Genomic DNA, 23,965 nt, shown 5'->3' with positions numbered 1-23,965 from the left:
TGTGTAAGGAGGCAAAGTTTATGTATTCAAATTTAAAACCTTTGTATGCATTATTTAGTAAGAAAATATAATACAATGAGCATCTTGGATGTTTTTCCCCAAATTCTGGAATTAGAAATGAGGAATTGGGACATTTGAGGAAAGCCCCCAACCCCCTCAAACCCCCCCCCCCCCCCCAACCACACACACACACACACTCTGTATAGTTTATGTAAATGTCAACACCTTATCGCTCAGTTATATAAGCAGTGGTGCTTGGTTAAAAGTCTAATCCTGATCCCTTCAGCGATCCCTCGTGTGAAGGAGGTTGTGTTTGTTCGTCGCTGACGGTTCCAAGGTCCAAGATGTGTGTAAATGCAGATAACAAATCTTTTTTTTCTGAATTTCTGAAGATGAAGTTTGAGTCAGGAAATAAGTGCTGTGTACTTAGTAGTGTTACAAAGGTATTATATAATGTGACATTTCAACTTTATTTTTAATTAAGAATAAGCCACATTGTAACTGACAACTGACAAAACCAAGGGTGTAAAATAGGAATACAGTGTGAATCATTGGATAAAGAACACTTACTAAACTGAAAAAACAGTCACACGGATGCAGCGACACAATTAACAAAATGAACAATGTGCAAATTAGAACCGACAGATGAAAAGAATATACACAACCCAACACTGTGTGTTTGCGTGTGATGAGAAAGTTTACACCCCAAGTCATGTTGTGTACTGTGTGGTGTAGTGTAGTGTACTGTGGTGTAGTGTAGTGTAGTGTGGTGTAGTGTACTGTAGTGTAGTGTAGTGTAGTGTATTGTGGTGTAGTGTAGTGTAGTGTGGTGTGGTGTGGTGTTGTGTAATTTGGTGTGTGTAGTGTACTGTACTGTGGACAGCTTTTTGAATAGTTTTGAATAGGACAGCTAGATTTAATATAGATGTGTGTGTGTGTGGGGGGGGGAGGGGGACTGTGTTTGCGCACGTGTGTGTCTTGTCTCGTCTCAGGTCTGGCAGCCATTGTCCAGCAATTCTGTGCTAAATGTGTCCAGTTGTGTACATGTGTCACAGGCTCCAGATGGCCAGAGCTCCACCCAAGTGTTCTTCCCCATAGTGTACGTGTAGCTGCAAGTGATAGAAGAGAAACCATATAGAGTTAAGTGTGTACTATAAAATGTTCAAATCTTATTGCCCTGACCACAGACGCAGTGGGAGAAACATTAAAGTGTGACAAACATGCAAGGGGGCCAACACTTTTTCACACCACTGTACGTCCCTCTGCATTGACTCCCTGAAGTTTTGACAAAAATTATGGAATTAATTAAAGCCTATTTTATCGTAATGTATTTTTTATTTTTATTGGAACGCCTATTTTCCAGATTGAAGTGATCTTGTTAATGAAAGCTATAATTTAAACATGTAATTATTTTGTGAATATATATTGGACCCTGAACTGATGTGGTTGTTTTCTATTCAGTCTGATGGCTGTACAAGAAAAATGACAATGAGAGAAAATGCCTCAAATACGTACCTACGTTATGTATTTTGTAAAAAAAAAAAAAAAAACCTACATGTGACTGTTTGTTTGTTTGTTTTTTCCAGTTTTGGAAAAAGAAATGTTGATCGTTTTCTTTTTGTAGTTCTATAATTTCCGGAATGCAACAAACTATTTAAATCTGTATATCATTTTGTTCATTTTAAGGTTCATTTTGTGACTTTTGTGGTGAAACAGGGTCATGTTTATTACCCGTTCTGGTCACTGCCTGCTTGCCAGACGTCAGAGGACGGACCGATGATGAGGTAGTCCTGCCCTGTGAGCAGATTAACCCCTGCCCTGCAGCCAGCATGAGAGACAAACACTCTTGTGTCCTTCTCTTTTAGACCAACCTCAATACCTGTGTACACACCAACAGTGTTTAAGATATCAGAACAAACCGCAATATCTTTACAAACAACCTTCAGAGAAAAACACACCTTCTTTTAAGACCTGCAGGATCTCCAGCTCATATCGGTCATACTGACTCGTATTGACACTCAACACTCGGACCTTAAAAACTGGAAGATATAGCATGTGCATTAAACGCTGACATCCTTGCTCGCTGGAAACGGAAATCCGTTAGCAGAAGCGATAATGTGTAACGTTTACCGTGGTGGTTTCCGCTGCACGCAGCATTCTTTCTTGCCACAACTGTCTGAGCGCCAGTCTTCAACACGCAGCAGTCTCCTGCGGGGTCAGATTATGAGGTTGCATTAAGTTAATCACTGAAATCTTAGCCATACTCATACATTAGCATGAAGCAGAGAACACTTGACTAGTAGCACATGCTAGTTCACAGGCTTACCAGCTATTTTTACTGGACAGCCCTGAACAATGTTAAGCTGTAAAGCCGGTCATTAGTTCAAACATTAAACTTTTTTTGTTAAGCAACAACCACAAATATACAAACGCATACAGCTGCTATATATAACAAGTATACTGTTAGCTAATCAAGAGACAGTCAGTTCGTCTACAGCAACAGATTAGTTTAGGCAAAGGGAATCTGGCCAAAATAAAGGTGCTCCATTGGAAGTAGATCGCATTCGCTGGAATACAACATTACCTACGTTGCCTGGTAATCTTAAAACATTACCCATGTTGCCTGGTAATCTTAAAATGTTACCTACGTTGCCTGGTAATCTTAAAACGTTAGCTAGGTTGTGATTCCAACACAATGCTAATTGACATGAAATCCTAAGCTACAGATTTTTTTGTTGCTGTATGAACATACTGTATAAATAACTCTGTTCATTCATTCATTAATCTTTAATAAGTGAAACGAAAACTCCACTGGGCAGTTTCAGTACGGGAAGAAGTTCCAGTGCCAGAATGTTGTAGTAAGTGGAAGGATACAGCTTTGTGTACCAACAGCTACAACTCACCCTGTGTGCAGCGACAAATGTTGTCTTTACAGATCTGACTGAGGTGCTCTTTGTCCTCTGGAGGAGTATAAAACCTGCTGCAACGCTTCTCTGAAAACACACACACACACACACACAGTTGACCATCACTATACAGATATCCATAGAAATGCGTAAAGATGTACACACTGTCATTTGTGTGTGTACCTGGGTTGTAATACTGGTATACAGTAACTATAGACGGTTGCAGGAGGCCCACTTTAAACTTCTGATTCAGCCTGAAGGTGATGATATCTGCCTCTCTGTTGGATACCTAAACGCATGTAACACACAGATAGAGTACGATATATAGAGTATTTTACTTAAAGAAGATGGGCTTCAGCATCATATAGTCCTCCATGTTACCTTGAACAGATGAATGATAAGAGATCCTCTGTCACTCAGATTATCTACAACTTGGAAGTTGTTGATATAGCGATCCACAGAGTTGGCCAGCTGTAGATACACAAATTTGACACAGATTTGAAAGATTTGAACAGTCTGGACTGTTGTTTTTAATTTGCATTTGTACATTTGATCTTGTGTGTTGGATCTTGTATTTTCTTAATCTGTTGTGCGTTTGTTTTCTTTGTCAAGTGTCTGGTCTTGCTGTCACGTCTTTGATCAAGGTGACTTGCACCGATATGTGCACTGATATGATCAGATATTTTGTGAGACTCTTCAGTTTCTCACCAGCTCCAGGTCAGAGTTTTCCGGTTCGAAGCCAGTGGGAAGGCTGATGTCCAGCACAATCATGCGCACCTGCTGCTGCACCAGAGCTCTGAATAGGTAAAACATACTGTAATCTACACAACACCACAAAGCTCTGACCCTAGCGAAAAGCTACTGACTTACCTTACACTGATACTGAGTTTATACACCTTCTCTACTTCTGCAGGTGGTTTCTCTGTAACACACAAAACCTTTAGAGAACACTCAGACAATACCTTTTCTCACCTCCTCACAACATTCAAGCTTTGTCTATAGACATCACGTTGCCAGAGCATAATCCATGTCACCTAATCTAGGTCTTCATTAAATATCACCTAGGCACAGTAGCTTAATGATGCTGTGTATAGAAAGCAATTGAAGGGCTGATTAAAAGGAGACGCACCGGTGCTCTCGCTAATAGAAACGTTCAAGTCGAATCCGTTGCATTTGCTGTTTTTGTGTACATCAGGCAACTCGTTGTACACAGTTACCACCTGCAGAGGGAGACAGTGAGGGAAACATCAAACATTAAAAACACAGGTTTTATTTTGGTGGTGGAAGAAAATACCTCCAGGATCCCCTGAGCACTTCCTGATGCCATCACTGTGAAGTCCGTATCTATAGGCACCTGTGTGACACACACACACACACACACACACACACACACACACACGCACACGCACACAAAATCTGTCACATATACAAACTAGCTTTACCCACATGTGTCAAATAGGACAAACAGTGTAGAAAAAAACACATGAAAGAATCTAGAAGAAAGTAATCTTAAAGACATTCATCACTCATAAGCCAACTATCAGTTAACCTTTTTATTTCTAAGACAGAGGAAGAAAAAGAAACTGTGAGATTAAAAACACAGACCTTAGACGAACGTGCCACATGAGCCAGTGTTCTGTTGAAGGCCCAGTGAGTATCTGAGCTACCAGGAACACCAAGCACCACATTCAGGTTACTATTTGGATTCGGTTTCCTTACGAGGTATTCGGACAGAGCCTGTAGTACCACCAGGGTGGACTGAGAGAGATGGGGTGGGGGGGGAGAGGAGAGAGAGAGAGAGAGAGAAAGAGAGAGAGAGAGAGAACAATAAAAAAAAGTCACATCCTACTTACAAGTAGTGCCGAGTTTGTTCACCACTACTAATAAATCCCCACAACATGATGCTACTGCCACCATGCTTCATTTCTCACTTCTACAGGTCAGAATAAAATGTAGTTGCTGGAAAACCTGGACAGATTTTTTGATGTTTGTGCAGACTTAATTCTAATACCTGTGTGGATCCAAATCCTCCTCCGACTCGTCGTTGCTGATTCAGCCATCTGAACGGAGCAGCTGCTTCCTGATAATGGTTGCCTTTAAGCAGGGCTAGCAGAGCATAACCTGTCGCTTCAAGTGTGAAGAACTTGTTGTCTGCATCCGGCCAGTCTGTGTGGCCTGAAAGGACAACGTGACAAATGTTAGCAATATTATACCAGTTTTGGTAAATTCCTGTTACTGAGATTTACTGAAATCTTGTTCACAGAAAAGGTGTAAACCGCATGCTCAGGTAAGTGTAGGTGATCAGGTGTGACTAAGAGTACCCGGTGATGCCGATTTCAGCAACACGCTCTTTGAGCAGCCCTGATTGCTCACAGTCAGCGCGTAACACGCAATCGCAACGGAATACGGTCTGCGCAGGTTTTGGTATCGCGATTTCAGGTAGGATCCTGCTTTTATGAAACCCACCTGCAAAGAAAAGAGTTGATAGAGCGCAGAAGTCTAAATGAGAACAAGAACATCGGTTATTAGATAAGAAGAACAGAATAAAAGCTTCAGAGTCATAATAATATTAAGGATGCTGGCGGTGTGTTTGCTGGCATGTTTTTATGCCTTGTTAGGAGACCAAATATCCCCACAAAGATAGGAATATCTGAAGGTTTTGCATTTGTGGGGACTGAGGTTATAGCATTAATTAATTAATTATAGCATTAAGATCCTAAGAAGGGTAGCAAGACAAAATAGTGTGTGTGTGTGTGTGTGTGTGTGTGTGTGTGTGTGTGTGTGTGTGTGTGTGTGTGTGTGTGTGTGTGTGTGTGTGTGTGTATTAGTTACCTGCATGCTTATTGGATCACTGCATGAAACAACGTTCATCGCTTCAGCCAACGCAATTAGTACAAACGCAGTCAACGTTTCCCTGGATTCAGTACCCTGAAGACCTCCCTACACACACACACACACACACACCCATCAATTATATAAATTCTGATAAACTATAAAACTAAGATACTATAAACTATTTTTAGATTGATTAAAACAATGAGAATCGCGAGAATGTGGTGCATTAAAGACAATAACTTGATCAGTGCGTTAAAGTTCTTGTTTCAGACAAAATCCTTAAAGCATCACGCATTGTGATAGTCACTCGTGACGGTCACTCATTTCGGTCTTTTGTCATGCTCTCCTGCCACATATTGTATTTCTGACCCAGAAAAACTTACTACTTATCATATATTTAATAAGCCGCAGCGCCAAAAATGGATCAGTCCACACCGCTGTCTCTATGGAACCGGGCAGGAATCAAGCGCGTCTCCCCTGAAGTTCTTAGTCGACCACTTATCAGCCAATCAAAAAAGAGGCTACACAATAGCCAATCAGAAAATAGCACTATTGTATCTGGGTAAGATTTAACGCAACAACCAATGGGGAAAAAAAGCTTATCCCTGAATTGTTCAGCATCATCCTCGTTCACCCACAGAGAAAACCACTAGAGCTGTGAGCATCACTTCGAGCACAGAGTAAGTCATGATCTCCTGTTGTAATGTTACAACAAATTCACAACTTGTTTCACACAAACAGTGACACTTTGACTGCTGTTAGAGATGTTTCCCAGATAATCAGCATCAGTTTTTCATGAGTGTCTCTAACTTAGCCAACAGTTTTACAGCTTGTTTACTGACAACACCTGCTCAGAACATGTAGTCTAGGGCCAGTGGTTCTCAAACTGGGGGCCCTGAGATGGTACCAGGGGGGACTGGAGATGTCACTCTTGCCTGTCTTCAAAACTTGAGAGCCCTGGATAGGAAACTCTGCAATGCCACATTTCATGTTACAGTATTTCTAGCTGTATTTCTATTTCTAGGTGCTATTTAACAGGAGCCATGTGCTATGAACTGTACAGACACCAACACCAGCTCCAAGACACGTGCTTGCTGTATTGGCACCAAACGATAATTAACTTTTGGTGAGGTCAATTCAGAATTCCTTCAGAAGCAAAAAAAAACAGTCCAGTGTACACCTCTACTTCCAAACACCATGGTCTTGAGAGAGCATACCGCAGTTGTAGGGACTTGTACAGTGTCAAGACTTACTGTCCTAACAATTTCTCAGAGGATCACGTGGCATGGATGAGGTCTATTATACTTTATTGTAAAACTATCACCTCTTCTACCTTTGTCTTATATGCACCTACACACTCCACAGGATTTCCCCATGTGCTGAATTAATCGGTGAACTATGACGTCTGTGTCATCAACGAGTCTAGTTCCTTACCGTCATGGAGGTGGTGTAGACAGGGTTGTCCTCCTTAAATGCTCCAGATGTGAGCTGCTTGTGTTTGAGCAGGTACAGCAAAGGACCACATATGTGCTGATTATCCACTTTAATGAATGGATAAGCCATGGAGAACACCTTCACCACGAACGCTGTGATCCTGTGACACAGAGAGAGAGGGGTGGGGGTGATTACTTTCAGGAAGCAGGGTTAGATTCATGGGTTTAAAATCTATATCCGCACACATAAATACCAGGTGCTGGTTCCTTCGTTGCGATACGGTGGATACGAGTCGTCCGTTTTACGATAATGAAGCTGTTTCTCATATCCTGAGACAGAAGCATGGATATATAATTATTTATTATTATTATGGCATTTAAACAGAATCTTTTTTAGATAAAGTGACAATGATCTAAATTAAAATAAAAATAAAACCAACATGGAAGAGATCAGATATAAATCTAAAAAAACTAATAAATGTGTAGCTCAGATTTTCTTTAATAATTCAAAGCATTGTTTAATTCTCTCAATTTTAAACCAAATTAAACCAAATTTGTCAAGATTAAGCCTCGTGCCTCTTTACTCCCACAAATATTCACAAGGTGACTGTGAATAGAAAGAATCTATCCATGTTACCCATCTTAATGTAGGAGATGGCCTCAACTCTACGCTGGATTCCAACACTTTCCCATTGTGAGCGGCGGTCCAGATAGTGAGCAGCGATGAGCGGCAGCGTGATGCTAGCCAGGTTCTGCTCCACACAGCCTCCAGGCATTCGGATCAGCGCCGCAAGCGAGTCCTTATTGATGGAGTTATCGATGCTGTCAGCCAGCAAATTACCTAAATACACACAGAAATATAATAAAAACAAATAAAGTCATCAGCAAAGACAGTCGAGCTAGGAAGTAACTTATTATTTACCTCTGACGTTGACAAATGTTTCTGGAAGCGAGTTGGGAACCACCGAATTCAGCTTAGCTTTGTCTACCCGAATGAGCTGATTTCCATCTGCAAACCAAACACACACACACACACACACACACACACACACACACACACACACACACACACACACACACACACACACACACACACACACACACACACACACACACACACACACACAAAATGGACTTAGTTTCATCAATCCATATTAATTCTCTGGATTGTTACTAAATTAAGGTAATAGGAAGTGATCTCACCATCATCTCCTTCCTTAGCAGGATCCAACACAAAACTCCTCACAACCATCTTCTGAATGCCCTCCACCTACAGCAAGTAAAAGACACACACATGCACCATGTACAAGCTTCTACCTGAGAAATATAGGATGCAATACTGACAATATCCACTAAATATAGTACATTATAAGTCATCACTGGTACGGTCTCCACTACATGAAGCCTTACCACCACACGCAGAGTTTTACGTATTGCGTCACGTCCGGTGAAGCTCCGCGACACGGCAGTGACCTGCAGGGCGAGCTCACCTGCTCGGAGCGGGATAACGGTGTAGGGGATGAGTACGGATGAGTGAGCCTTTACAAACAACTCCTGCTTATGATCCTCAGTATACGCGACACTGCACAGGCCCTCCGTCTTTGCCAGGACCACCAACACCTACACAAAACCATAATAACTACAGGCACTTTTTCCATGAAATTAACACACTGTGCACTCAAGTTACCTTCAGGTCCTTGCTCATGTAGTTGTGCAGCACAGCCTTGACCTCGACATGTTCGTTTCTGGCTGCGGTGCGAGGAAGACGAAGGTTGATGAAGAACGGCTTCGATGCTTTGATGTTGAACGGCTCAGCCACGCAGAAACCTGCAGAAAATCAGATTTCAGGGAGACTACATGCGTAATATAGAAATACATCTAGCTATATGAACAAGCAGACAGTAAGAGATGTGAAGATGATTACCTGTACTCGATGATGCACTAATTCCCAGAATCCCCCACTGAGTGATGCTGTCAGGGAGAACGGACTCCACCGGCATAACAGCCAATCTGAGAAGAAGGTAAACATAGTGCTGGGTTTTCACATGCAATTCTACGACTACCTGAAGGACCAAGGTAGACATGACATATTTTTGTGAAATTGTGATGCCCCGGCTGCTTTAAATTCACTAAGGAAGAGAAAATATAGAATGGGTTCTCTATAAATGAGAAAAGCTAAACAGTGGTTAAAAAGCATATTGTCGCTGTCGGGCGAAAAAATCCTATGTCCAAATTTACAAGTTATTAACCAATCTGAAGTCTTGAAAATAGCTCGAACGCAAATCTCCATTGGACACTTCAACTGTCCACCTCTTCTTCACTCCGCAGGAGAGCTTCGCGGCATATTTCTCCTCAAGAAGAGTCGCCAGGAATCAACACGTCTTCTGAGGTAAATGTCTTCAATAAACTGGACTAAACCCTGTGCATTGCAGATAAGATACGCCGGTTTTTTTTTTATTTTGTGTAAAATAATGGTTTTGGAGATACGAGGATTCCGCCCAACAGCAATGATATACATTTATATAGAAGTATGACACCATTCAAAATAAAAATGTTTTACACTTACCCATCTGGCCCAGAAGCTCCAGGAAGCTGCACATCTGTCCACAACCAGGACTCAAAGAACTTGGTGCGTACGTAAATATCATCTAGCTTGTCATAGTACTCATCACTAAGTGTAAATGATGAGGTTCCTATCTCACCTCTCAAGGTAGGAACAGAAATTGTAGCACTAGCAAAACGAAGATAAGCTTCAGCAGGAGCAACACCATAACCACCAACAGGTCGTTGAGGAACAATTGAACCAAATACAGGTACATAAACAGGCTCAGGACCAGGTATTGGAATACGTCCAGATAAAACAGGGACTCCAGAAACAGTTTCAGAAACATGAAAATCGTAATCAGATGCGACAGCCATGCCGATATAACCTGAAAGATTAGAAACCTGGGTGAGTTACCCAGGTCTGTATTGACACAATCATGACACTATAAATCAGGAAATGTCAAATAGTAAAAACATTGTTAGCATTAATGCTATATTCAAATAACTCCACAGAGTAGCACTATTCATCAGGGAGGATGAAAGTTAGCAAGTGCTTCCTATCATACGTGTGAAGTTGACTAGCACACGATTTCAAACGGCCGCTCATGCAGCATAACACACGGCAGCCTGACACTCTGCCCTCTTTCACATAAAGGAGCTCACAGATACACATCACTTCATAATACTCTCTCCCCTTCCCCCCCCCATCTCATCCCCTGTGCTGAAGACATACTGACTAATACCCAGATCTGACACTTGAGACTCCATGTATCTAAAGCTTTACATATTTCTTTATAGAAAATTTTAATATTACGATTTACGTCTTTATAGAATAAAACTTTTTTTAGAAACCTCTGATTGCACTTATAACAGTTATGTTACAATTAGGTTAATAACAACCCTACGATCTGTAATTCCAGCTGACCAATTGATGTTCTTGAACATTCTTCTAAACCAATCGGATTAGAGACTTTAAAAATTGCTTCTGGCATAAAGACAATTTAAAAATCAAATATAAATTCGTGGAGATGGGAACATAAAAGATAATACCGTGTTGTTCTGTTGTAGTGGATGGTGGCTCTGGAGTAGTGGGTGGTGGTGGGGTGATGTTGCCCAGTTCTTCACCTCTGTACTGTGAGCAGCACTCAAGGAAAGCCATCACACAGCTCCAGTTCTCAGTGATGTAAAGAGCACGGCGGCGACATGAGTACGGCATGGGAATCTCCCTCATGCCATCGGAGCAACAGCGCCGCAGAAACCAGTCAGAATGGGATTTCTCTGATCACACAACAACACAAAAAAATCAATCAGCACTGTGTTATTTACATGTTATTTTACATTTTTAACAAACCTCTATATGTATATTACCTGTTGGATGATCCAAGCTATTTTTTTAAATTGAAAACAAACCAACAAACAAACACACACAACAACAACAAACACCTCACCAAGTTTAGCCCGGAGATGTTCAGCAGAGCGCCCCCTCCTCTGGGGGCTCAACAAACACGGCGACACTAATCAAAGATAACTGTTATTAGAATCGATAGAACTGTTCAAATCTGTTAACAGAGATCAATAATGAACTCGAGGGATGTCGAGTGCTTCAAGGTCAGAAATTTACAGAGCATATTTTTCATTCCCAGTTCAGAATGAACTCCACCTGAGCTGCAGACATCCTGCTTGGTCAGCATAAAATTTTGTATAGTCCAGGTCTGGACAATAGCATAGTCCAAGAGGTTATGATCACAGAAGTGCCACCATTTCCTCATTCACATCTATAGCCTACCTTATTGTAACTTCCTAATAAACACTCCTAGGCATTTCAGTGGTACACAATTCACACTAAAAAAAAACACATTACTATTGGTAGATGTGAAGAAACTTGTATGAAAACTCAGGCCTGCAGCCACGAACACCCCCATGCTGCTTTGCCCTCTGCTTGGAGAGCAGCCTAAATCCCCCTGTTCCAGAGTGTCCCAAATCTGGCAGTACACAACCGGATTAGTTTCAGAATCATAACTCAGTGAATCATCAATATATATGCACTGCTAATACATTGACTGCAGAGCAGTGCACTTCACCTTCCTCTGCGTCAGGCGGTTTTTACTCAGCAGGAAAACTGAGTTGTCCATGGCAACCAGGCTGACTTTTGCACCAGGGTCGCCCCTGACCTGGAAGCTAAAGCTGTCGCCCGGTGAATACGAGTCCTTCGCTTCACCAGTCAACGGTTCAAGCTTGAGCTGCAAATTTTTCATAAAGCGATTAGCAAATAATGAAATCATGTGAGCATTTCCATAAAAACCTTAAGCAATAAGGCAAATCACGGCTTCATACAGATATATACAGATTATAACGGCTTTATCTATCCCTGAGTTACAATAGTTCGACTTACGAATTTTTGATAGCGATACGACAAAATTGTAAAGATATTTTAAATTTTGCGTGGCAGGCAATAGTAGCAGTGTATCTGGTACGATACATTGGGCTCCTGCCTTGCCGCCTTGTGAGATACCTCAACTCAGTCTCGCTAGCGATTGGTAGATACAATACTTCACAATACACAATACTACCCCATATGGTCATATCACCATTCTTTAAGTCTCCTGGGTAGGCTAGGTCATGGTTCGACTTGCAATATTATCTACAGTACTTACGATGTGGTCATCGAACACCTTCGATCTCCTTCGTAACAAGAAGACTACCTGTGTGTAGTTCCTATGGTAACAGGGATTCATAGACACTTTGTCTAATTGTTGATACTTTCTGTAAGGATATGTTTATGAACACTATAAGGAGTCTCCAGTGTCGGCACTTTTGTAACACTTGTCTAGTCTGGATTCTTGCTAAAATAACCATCTCTGGATTAAATAAGGAACTAGCTTGTGTCTGGAAGCTAGAAACAATAAATAATTTCATTCGTGATTTAAAAAAATAAATCCGGAGAGGAAGCTTTGGAGGTAGCAGTAACTCCACCATGCATCAGGCTGCATCACATGACCACAGGACTGATTATTTATTATATGTAGTAATGACTAAGAAGTGAAAAGAGCAAGAGAACTGACTCACCGAACCCAAACAACGGCTCTCCGGTTTCACCAAAACAGAATCGGCTATCACCTCTACGCTGTAGGTCCTCGGGAGGTTGTAGTACACCACAAAGTGGAAGGCAGGCAGCATCTCTGGAGTCAGCAGCAGAGACAACTTCATCATTTTGTCCTGTGTTACGTTCATCTTGCCGGAACGAATGATAGTCCCCTTGTTCAACACCTGGGAATAAACAGAGCAAGTGGAAAGAAAGAAAGAAAGAAAGAAAGAAAGAAAGAAAGAAAGAAAGAAAGAAAGAATCCAAGCCCATTTAACCGGCACACACTCATCCTGTCAGCCAATCACATGGCAGCATAAAATCACACAGGTAAAGAGAGAATCTTCAGTTAACATCCACATTGTCTTTTAATGTCATTACGATGATGCCAAATTTCTTATTTCAAAGAAATCATTCTTTTGTCTAGGACAATTTGAAAATGATGTTAATTTATGCAAATACTGGACACTTTGATTAAGAACGTGGATGCTGTTATAACGACTGGATCCTAGGATTTACTAAGCAAGAGCACAATGAGACTCACAATATATGAAATCTGCCCCTTGTAGTCATGTTCTTCCTGGGAGCTGATGATGAGGTGAAGCTGGAAGTCTAAAGTCTCTCCTACTTTTGCCTTCTTCTTGTCAACAGTGATGTAAAGATAGTTTGGATCTTGCAAATTGAACGGTGAGAACACATCCACCAACCATTCGGTCTTCGCCTGATGCTCCGGCTTCAGATCCGGATCGACTGTTTTGACCTGCAGGGACGGACAACGAGCAAATGTGAGACATAGAAGATATTTCAAGGATCTTCAGTCTCATGTGCTGCACTCCATCATGCTCTCATCACAAAACTACAGACTTCTGGTAATTTCCAAAATCTCAAAGTGTACTAAAGGCAGTAGAGTGTTTATATATTTAGCTCCCAAACTTTGGAATTCCCTTCCTGACTGTTCGGGGCTCAGACACACTTTCCCAGTTTAAACGTAGATCAAAGACGTATCTTAGGCGTTTACATGGCGGGAGGGATTTTACTAGGTTACTGTGTTTGTTTTGAAATCTTATTTCTCTGTATGTTTGCTTTTGGATGCTTGAATTTCCTCTGGTATCAGTAAAGTACTTAAGTAAGTGAGTAACTATCCATCCATCCATCCATCCATCCATCCATCCATCCATCCATCCATCCATCCATAATATATCCCATAACCTGCTCCATTACATCTGATCAAATGCACATTATCATCTAGTGCTGGTTAATATTATGAACAGCAGCTATGCTAATTCCTTTCCACTAGCTTCTCCTTTTCTACTCATCCTTAGGCACCCAGAGATTGTACCAGCTCCAGTTATGAAGATTTCAGACCTTCAGTGAGAATATGCCAACTCCATGTGGTCTCTGAGGACAACAACCTCCTCATCAATACACAATTATCAGACTGTATCTGACTGTAGAAAGGACATTATTCATAATAACACTCTCCGATGTTTATAACAGTTTATAATCACACCCTCCGGTGGCACCCAAATGACTTTTGAGTCTGGTTCCTCTCAAGGTTTCTTCCTCTTTCATTTAAGGGAGTTTTTCTTCACCATATTCACTTCAGTCACCTCAGATTTGTTCATTAGGGACAAATACAAACACGTTTAAATATAAGTCTAATATTAATCTCGAACTTTCTGTAGTATATTTATGATGTTCTGTAAAGCTTCTTTGAGACAACGTCCATTGTTAAAAGTGCTATACAAATAAAACTGAATTGAATTGAAACTTCAACATGTTCTAGAAAGACAGAGATACACAGTCCTAGATTGTTCTGGGTCAAGGACACTAACGCTAACACAGCGTGAAGCCTTGCCACCTGTTACCTGTGGTGTACCTTGTGAGCAGGACATAAAATATAATTGTGAAATAAACACTGTGTAATAAACAGTGTGTGTGTGTTTCATTTACCCTAATCCTCCTGCTTCCAAGGCCGCACGGCATGTTAAGGGACACTTTGATGGTCCCGCTGTGCTCCGTGACTGGAGCGGACAGGTAGCTGATTTTAACCGGAACGTTCTGAGCCGGTGAGCCGTCGTGGTGGCTAACCGTAACCTGAGACACAAAACACAATTGATTTAAATGGTAGTAACTACAAATCAGTTCAGTTGTCCGTCAGCTGATTGTCATGTATGTGTTACCGTTAACTCAAATGGTAGGCCCATTTTATAAACCTTCGATGTGTCTTCGATGGTAAGTACGTACGGTGAAGAGATGATTTTGATGCCCGACTTTTCCGCTTTCACAAGGTCGCTTCCTGGATTATAAGTAAATAAATATCCGAACATTAGAGACGCTTTGGGAAAAGGTTTACATGAAATGTTTGCAGGTAACTCGTACAAGTTTGTTAAACAGACTTTAAAAAGCTACATCACCATATGCATGCGGAAAGGAGCTTCGAATGAAGACTCTCACTTTTTTGTTTTAAAACAAATATCTTAATGAGGTCCGAGCTTCACAATTTCGGCTAGTTTAGTTCAAACAAAATAATTTGATTTACTGGATCCAGAGCTATTTAATAAGAAGCTCTGTTATTCAGGAAGCCCAGAAAACAACCAATGTAATCAACTATGTTAGCATGAAAAATGGGGGAAAACTCTTGACTACTGTAATTCATTTTCATAGCTGTACTAAACCCCACATTGTATAAAAATCCTTTAAGCGTAATGCAATGTATGAAATTTGTGATTACACAAATATTAAGTAATACTGGACGTTTAACCCTTGTATTATCCTCCTACGCCGAGTCAACCTGACCTTGCCTGTTTTGACTGTTTTGACTGCTTATAAAAATATACGTTTATATATATATAAATGCCTCATTTTGTAGTATATATTTTGTATATATAAATGCCTCATTTTGTAAATTTTTAATTATTTTCACTATAGAGGCACAAAAGTTGATGCACAATTACAGGCTGGTATATTTCAAAGGCAGGAGATTGTTTTGAAACCATTTTTAATGTCAGCAAATAATAAAACCTGTTTTTTTTTTTTTTTTTTAGGTCAAATTGACTGGAATGCTTATAAATCAAAAATTCTACAATGATCACCATTCTGTGTGTAATATCTATTTTACACTTGTAATATCTGATGTCATCTGATCAACCAACAACAGGCTACACACACACACACACACACACACACACACACACACACACACACACACACACTCAAAAACATGGCATTTTTTCATGTGAATAAAACCTTGTTTACCTCCTTATGTATTTTTTTTATTATACTTAATTTATGAACAATAACCTTATGAAATGTTGCCATGTTTTGAGTAAAATAAGCAGAAATTATTAAATATTATTTTGGATAACCACTGACTGATAAATGTCAAACATTTCTCAACATATCTCCAGGCCAAAGCTGACTGATGCAACTAAATAAGAGTGATGAACCAAATATGATTTGAATATGAAAACACAACGTGGTTTTGGTAGATCAGATTTTGCCCCAGCTGGACAAGTGCATCTAACAAGTGTGAAATATTTACAATTGAGTAGCTTTTGTTTTGTCTGGAGGCCTAATGAATTGCTATGCCCAGTGCTTGTGTGTGTGTGTGTGTGTGTGTGTGTGTGTGTGTGTGTGTGTGTGTGTGTGTGTGTGTGTGTGTGTGTGTGTGTATGTGGCATCATTTCGGTAGATCATATTTTGCCCTCTGCTAGGCAAAGGTATATCAAAAGTGAGAAATATTTACAAATGTGTCGCTTTTTTTTTCTGGAGGCCTAATGAAATGCAATGCCCAATGTGTGTGTGTGTGTGTGTGTGTGTGTGTGTGTGTGTGTGTGTGTGTGTGTGTGTGTGTGTGTGTGTGTGTGTGTGTGTGAAATGTCTACAAATGTGTAGCTTTTGTTTTGTCTGGAGGCCAACTGAATTGCAATGCCCAATGCCTTGAACAGTGTTTGACTGTGTGTGTGTGTGTGTGTGTGTGTGTGTGTGTGTGTGTGTGTGTGTGTGTGTGTGTGTGTGTGTGTGTGTAGCATCATATTTTGCTCTCTGCTAGGCAAAGGCATATCAAAAGTGTGAAATATTTACAAATGTTTGGCTTTTTATTTCTGAAGGCCTAATGAAATGCAATGCCCAATTTGTGTGTGTGTGTGGTGTAAGAGTGTGTTTTGGGTGCGTGTGTTAGTGGACATTTTATGTCTGCATTTTTGCGCTGAAAAGGGAAAAAGTGTGACCTATTGCCCCACTAAATGTGGCCGAGTCAAAATGACCCAAATGGATCCAAAACACAAAGTATATACTGTTCTGAACACATAGTTCAACGAAAATAAACAAAATTAATTTTACTTGCAAATTTCAGGCAAATATGTGGAAGAAAAAGTTATGACACACTTTTCTAAACCTTCCGATTGACCCCAGGAAAATATCTGGGTTAAAGGTGTTTTCTGCTGTAAAGTAAATACTGCACACACTTTAATCTTGTATTACATGATTGACTAGATAACATGTATGACTAGTGTCACATCTTTGGCCAGATCTCAATATGACCCACAAAGTGATGTTCTTACCTGTGTTAGTTATCACAGAAGCTTTGATGTAAATAGACAAGCCGTCTAATATTTTAACATCAGGAAACGCTTTCTTGAGCTCAGCGACGGTCAACGTGGCGTTCCCACCATCCAGCTGCACCGAACAGAAATGAGAAACCAACAAGAGCGTGGCGTTCAGACTCAATCAGGTATTGACAAGGTTTGAGGTCGAACGATGAACAGACCAAAAAAGAGACGATAGATCAGAACTTCCTGATATTTACAACAGTTTGACGTCTTTGAACGTCACTTTTTGTTTGAAAACAGCCATTTTTCCACCATGTTCAAAAATACTGGATCACGTGACTGACTGGTGTTTCGTGTGGCCCAGGTGTGTCCTTTTAGTCTGACTGTTTAAACCATTGACAGTTCTGAACATCAAGTCAAGTCAAGAAGCTTTTATTGTCATTTCAACCATATATAGCTGATGCAGCATTTCTCCAGGACCATGGTGCTAAATAAAATGTCTGGAGCTCATGGATCTGCTCATTGGTGTGCTCAGGATCTGCCCAGGATCCAAAGCTCATCTGTGAAACATGGTGGTGGTAGTGTCTCTAGCTCAGGCTTGCATGGCTTCTTCTGGAACATTCTCATTATGCTTTTTTTGATGATGTAACTCATCGTGCTAGCAACAGAATGACTCTGGAGATCGACAGAAGCATACTGTGTGATAATTTGCTGAGAAACGCATCCGATCTTATTTCGGGGAAGCTTCATCATACAAAAAGATAATGATCCAGAAACACACTGACAACAGAACATAGGAGGAACTGTGGAAGTTTTAAGACTGGGCAAGTCCTGAAGATGAGACTGAAGGTCCTCCAAAACAAACAATGACTTAGAGAAGCTGAAATAATGTGGGGATGTGGTAGCTCAGTGGTTAAGGTGTTGGGCTACTGGTTCGAACCCCAGGTCCACCAAACTGCCACTGCTGGGCCCCTGAGCAAGGCCCTTAACCCTCAGTTGCTCAGTTGTAAGTCACTCTGGATAATTGTGTCTGCTAAATGCCGTAAATGTAAATGTAAATAAAAACATTAAGAAAGAAGAATGCGACAGTTTGGTTATTGTCTGTGGGACAATTAATTGATGCAGCTTTAGCAAGCAAGGGATACCAAGAGGTATTTACTTTTGTTCAAATAAAAATATGTACAGTACCTTTATATTTCACTTACATTTTTGACTTGCTTCATAGACGAGACTCGTATGTTCATTCCATCCTTCTCTACTCCAAACAACACGTACGCCACGCCGTCCACTTTCTCTCCGTACATGTATCTGAGACAAGATACGAAAAGCATCTAAGGAGGAAAATCTTCTATTTGTACCCCCTTACACCTAAGGGTAAGAGTAACCCTAACCCTAAGGCTGACTACTGGTTTAAGTCACAATTTCTTAAACCTGGACTGCTCACATGTTGATTGAAATATATTCTCATACGAAGCTCTCACATTCTGTGACCCACTTAACTATGATTAACTGAAATATATAATATCAGATTAATAGTTATAACGGAAGCCTTTGGAATATTTTTGGAATATTTCAACTGAAATAAAAAATAAATAAAACAATTTTAGAAATAAAAACGAACAAACACACAAATAAACAATTTAATCTAATTAGATTCCGGTGTACTGCTAATATGCTAAACAAATGTGTGAAGATTAAAAAATAAATAAAAAATAAAAATAAAAAATAAAAAGATGTACACAAAGATAAAAGGTTAAGGTTCTGAAATCACAGTGATGAGATATAATCTGGTTTATCCTGGCATTTAATTCTCTTTTGAGTTGTTTAATTAATAAAATACCAAACATTCTTCCTATAAGTTTCTATAAGTTAAATAAAGAAATAATCTGTGCCTTTAATTATGCTTTTTTATTTTTCTTTATATAACTGAATTGCCTTCAGTTAAGTTTCTTTCCAAGTCCAGGTGAGAGGAAAAAAAAATTTAAAGGGGTGAAATGGAGATCATTTTTAATGTATTAATGTATAATGTATTTAATACTAACCTTAAAAACAATATCGACTTCATCATATCCGTGGTGTAATTAAGTAAGATGGTATTTACCTGGCATACACCTTCACCTCCAGCTCTTCATCTTCCAAACTCAGATGGTACCTTTTCGGCTCCAGTGTGACGTTAAACGCTGGAAGCTCTGCGACCGACACCGTTTCAGGAATGCAGTTGTTGTGGAGAAAAAAAATCAAAACAGTAGCGTTTGAACATGAGCTATGTTCCGTGTCATACACATCACACAATTGTTTGACGTCATGTTGTCACGTTAGCAACATCTCCTGATGTATAGAGCTCTCCTAAGACCTCAACATGACATCAGTTATGGCGGATTTCTCAACTCCACACAGTTCCTATAGGTTACTATCTTTGTACTAGAAGCATCTTGAATTTCTCACTGTACACAAAGGCTTCACCTTTATCTAATACATAGCTAAAGAATCAATCTGTTACTGATAATATTCCAATTTCTTTAGCTATGTAGTGCTATTGACTGAATACCAACATCAGGTCCACATTTCATCTGAACAGCTGCACTGGAAATATGTCTAAATTCACCATCTGCGCTGAAGATATCACAAACATTACAGCGTGATGATCATAGATCTTGTGTGCTATAATCTCTGAGCTTTTAGTATTAAATCTATTTCCATAGCAAAGATATTGTATACGTACCGTATTTCTTCACCTCAAATTCTGAGCTATATTTGTTCTCTACAAAGTTGTTGAACTTGGCAACAATCTTCCACTTGCCCTCTCTACTGTATAAAACAGTAAAAATGTTGAAATCTCAAAAAAAGAAAAAAGATAAAAGAAAGAAAAGAAAATTACAAAAATAACAGAGACATCTCAGCTTCTATACGTACTTGACGATGTCCGGGAGTGCGTAAGAGTCCGAATAAACCCCACCTTCTGCTCTGACCTCAGACGCAGCATGGACTGTAATGTCATCAATGTTCTGAAAAAGCAGAGATGAAGTTTAGTCTCACCATAATAGACATTTTAAAACCGTCCCCAATTCCCTAAATGCACGTTGGATATCTAACCTGAATTTCAACTGAAATTGTACCGTTGAAAGGTCGAAACTCCGGAGTGGAGACAAACGCTCTGAAGCGTACTGTGTAAATAGAAAGCACACAGGAATTATTTTACCCTTGTTCTTTTATTGGCTGAATTTGTCCAAGTCCAAACACATATGGACCGGACAGTAAGTCAGCAAAAAGTTTAGGTATAATAGGATATGGCAGCAAAAGATGATTAACGACTAAGATGTTCGGTTATTACCCGTGTCTCCAGGATTGTAGATGGGTTTGTCGGTCTGGATGAAAATGTAACCAGACAGAAAGGACACCTCACTGAAGTACTCGACCTGTAGATGTCCGAGTTTAGCGAGCAGCCGGACTTGTCTGGTGTCTGAGTGTTCTGGCCACTGGTCTCTGCCGGGAATCTGACAATGTGTTCAAAACAAATAGCTTTGTATGTACAGTATTCAGCTCATATTATTCTTACCAAGCCTAGAACTGAACTCGTTCACACTTATCATCATACACTAGTGTTATCAGCTCGCCATTCCTTATTACTCAGGTCCAGAGCATCTTGTTTATTTGTGGAAACTCGTCCAAATCTCATTTTCTAAAGTTCTTGTTTTTCAATTCAATTCAATTCAAGTTTATTTGTATAGCGCTTTTTACAATTGACATTGTCTGAAAGCAGCTTTATAGAAGATAAACATAGAACAAAATGTTATTATAAAGAATAATATAAAGATTAATAGAATTAGTTCACAATGAGTATGTATTTATCCCCAATGAGCGAGTCTGAGGCGACTCAGGCAGCAGTGGGGAGGAAAAACTCCCTTAGATGGTAAAGGAAGAAACCTTGAGAGGAACCAGACTCAAAGGGAACCTCATCCTCATCTGGGTGACACTGGAGGGTGTGATTATAAATATACAGTCAAATATCAACTTGTCCATTTACAGATTCTGCCATACTTGTTTTTTCAAGAAGATGATTTAGGAAAATGAGGCTACTTTCTCAACTCTATCTCCGGCATCATGCACCCAAACTAAAACCTGCTTTCCTTCAGCCTTGTAGGTTCCTCTCTTGTTCTCACCTAGCTCAGCTCTTATGTATTTCTTGTTATTCAAGTCTTATAGTGGCTATAGCAACAGTCACCAATCTTTATGATAATTCATTTGGTTTATTCCTTGTTTTATTTTTAGTTGACATTTCACTTGAGAATTCTTAACATTCTTCTTGAGTTCCTTTAATGTGAAAACTCATATATATATATATATATATATATATATATATATATATACACACACACACACACCGTCCTCTATCTAGATACGTTTACAAATAATAAAATAAAACAACGTTTAAATTACCGTAATGCTTTTGAGGGCACTGTAATTATTGTCTGCGTTCAGGGTGACGGTTGTACTTAGCAATGTTTGTGAAGGACTCTGTGGAAAAGTGAACATGAAGAAATCAACGTTGGCACCCTGAGAAAGTCCAAACGCCTCCAGCAGGATATTTTCTTCACGTCCTGCTCTTAGGACCATTGGAGCCACAACAACAAGCCTTAAAAACAACACAACCACAGACTGAACTGATACATATACGATATATTGGGTACAATGGCATCAAGTCAATAACGTGGCATCAGTTCAAATTAGTTTAAGATGCTTAGAAACAAAGTCTATAAAGGGCATGTGGCTGCTTTGTAGAACCTTCAACAACACACTGACAAATAATGCGGCTAAAATCACCCTATGAAAATCACTAATTCAAGAAAACAGGGTGTATATTTTTTTCATCTAACCCAGATTGTGAGTGTGTGTGTGTTTGTCTTTACTTCGTGTCCTGTACAATGTCCAAAGGCCTGAAAACACACAGAAAAAACACACTCGCTGAGCAAAACATAAGCTGGCTGTCTACCATCAGCAGCAGCATTTCTACACACTTTATATTCTTCTTGTCACATTTAACAAAAGATTTCTGACATTTAACTTCTGCAGTGACACAAAAAACACACATTTATCCATGTAAATATAACAAACTTACAAAGGTCCAGTAAAGTAGGTAGGAAATTGTGCGATAACAGGAAGGGCTCTGTAACACAAAACAAACTAACATTGGAGAGATGTGCTTTAAAGGACCTGGACAAGTCACTCAAACACCGTATACAACACGGATCGAGCGAGACGTCCGAGACGGACATCAGGCCCTGCATTGAAGTGCAAGTTTCCTCTTACAAGTCTTCGAGTTGTTCAAAGATCTACTCACCTCACATCATCGACCATGACATCAGCGCAGGTTCTCATGGACATGGTCCATATGAGCAGCAATAACGTAGGCATCTGTACAGAGAGATCTTTCACCATGTGCAGAGACATCAGACAAACCACAAGCGGAGGTAGGAACGCTCGGCTCTTTCGCCGTCCTACAGTATTGCCCAATTATCAACTGGATCCGGGTTTGCGGTCAGTAAGACTATATACTGATCCCAAAAATTAAATAAATAAACCACATTATTCCCATTTGCTGCTTGATACCCACCCCATCGATTGATTTAACTCTCACCTTGCTGAAAACATTTCAATTCTGCTCATTTTCAATTCCGTACACTGCACCAACGTCAGCTTAACGAGTGCAAATCTCTGGAATCGAGTGAGATTTGTCTAAATAAATGTAAAAATGCATTCTAATCAAGAAACTTCAAGATACCATTTAATTTCCTGAGAAGCCACAAAGTAGAAACCTTCAAATGGCTCAGGATGGATGTGTTCTTCCTCTTCTGGGCCACAAATGAAAGTGTGATTCTAAACCATTACTGTTCTAAAGGATGTTTACTATAAGTAATAGTCATGTGAATAACAGACCTGAGCTGAACACGACAGTATTTATGATTCCAGCAGCAGGTGACGTCCGATTTCTTTTATTCACTCTACAGAAGTGACCGAGTGCATGGTTTAGCGGAGCGAACGTAAAGTTAACCGGACTGAACTCCCTCTACAAACATGTTTGTTTAAAATCCTGTAGAATTTATTTATTTATTTTTAATATTTGCATATGTAAGAAGGTGGTGTAACTTTTTGTGAAACTGATATGAACTGGAAAGACAAAATGGAATTTAGATAGATAGATAGATAGATAGATAGTGATAGATAGATAGAATTAGATAGATGGATAGATAGAGATAGATAGATAGATAGATAGATAGATAGATAGATGGTATTAGATGGATAGATAGTATTAGATAGATAGATAGATGGTATTAGATAGATAGATAGATAGATAGATAGATAGATAGATAGATAGATAGATAGATAGATAGATAGATCGATAGATCCTCATCAAATCCTGCAGGCGCTTCAGTTGACGTTCACATCAGAAATCAGAATGAAAAAATAAAAAGTGAGCTTCAGGACTTTACCCGGATTGTTTGAGAAACTCCTATAGTTTAAACACATTGGTCAATTAGCTCAATTAGCCGATCGCTACTGCTGTGGAGCAGAAAAGCTTGGAAACATTAAAACCTGATACATCTTCAGTAGAGC

General features: G+C 39.8%; 1 protein-coding gene across 2 annotated transcripts; it reads right to left on the bottom strand.

The window, feature by feature from the left end:
- Positions 1–456: 456 nt before the first annotated feature.
- Positions 457–22,872, bottom strand: LOC113657010 (complement C3-like). 2 transcript variants are annotated; one of them, XM_027168511.2, is made up of 43 exons: positions 22,692–22,872; positions 22,470–22,517; positions 22,261–22,287; positions 21,791–21,986; positions 20,685–20,847; positions 20,447–20,517; positions 20,267–20,358; positions 20,076–20,161; positions 19,455–19,542; positions 18,559–18,661; positions 17,366–17,480; positions 14,984–15,099; positions 14,754–14,897; positions 13,345–13,560; positions 12,785–12,985; positions 11,800–11,958; positions 11,580–11,700; positions 11,167–11,232; positions 10,769–10,996; positions 9,741–10,104; positions 9,099–9,184; positions 8,862–9,001; positions 8,585–8,794; positions 8,378–8,444; positions 8,097–8,183; positions 7,812–8,015; positions 7,429–7,504; positions 7,176–7,335; positions 5,739–5,846; positions 5,228–5,372; positions 4,918–5,081; positions 4,512–4,664; positions 4,201–4,260; positions 4,036–4,126; positions 3,777–3,828; positions 3,615–3,702; positions 3,288–3,377; positions 3,090–3,195; positions 2,904–2,993; positions 2,131–2,208; positions 1,959–2,039; positions 1,732–1,879; positions 457–1,109 (listed from the first exon to the last, which is right to left on the bottom strand). In XM_027168511.2, the coding sequence occupies exons 1-43, from the start codon at positions 22,799–22,801 to the stop codon at positions 989–991; spliced, it is 5,319 nt and encodes a 1,772-aa protein (XP_027024312.2). In that variant the 5' UTR covers positions 22,802–22,872; the 3' UTR covers positions 457–988. The 2 variants fall into 2 exon arrangements, with proteins under 2 accessions (XP_027024312.2, XP_027024313.2); XM_027168512.2 differs by having other exon boundaries at positions 20,076–20,158.
- Positions 22,873–23,965: the final 1,093 nt, after the last annotated feature.

The sequence above is a fragment of the Tachysurus fulvidraco genome, chromosome 1 (assembly GCF_022655615.1).
Source record: "Tachysurus fulvidraco isolate hzauxx_2018 chromosome 1, HZAU_PFXX_2.0, whole genome shotgun sequence".
NCBI lineage: Eukaryota > Metazoa > Chordata > Actinopteri > Siluriformes > Bagridae > Tachysurus > Tachysurus fulvidraco.
Note: the sequence above shows the minus strand (reverse complement) of the source record. Positions and strands in the feature narration are given on the sequence as shown.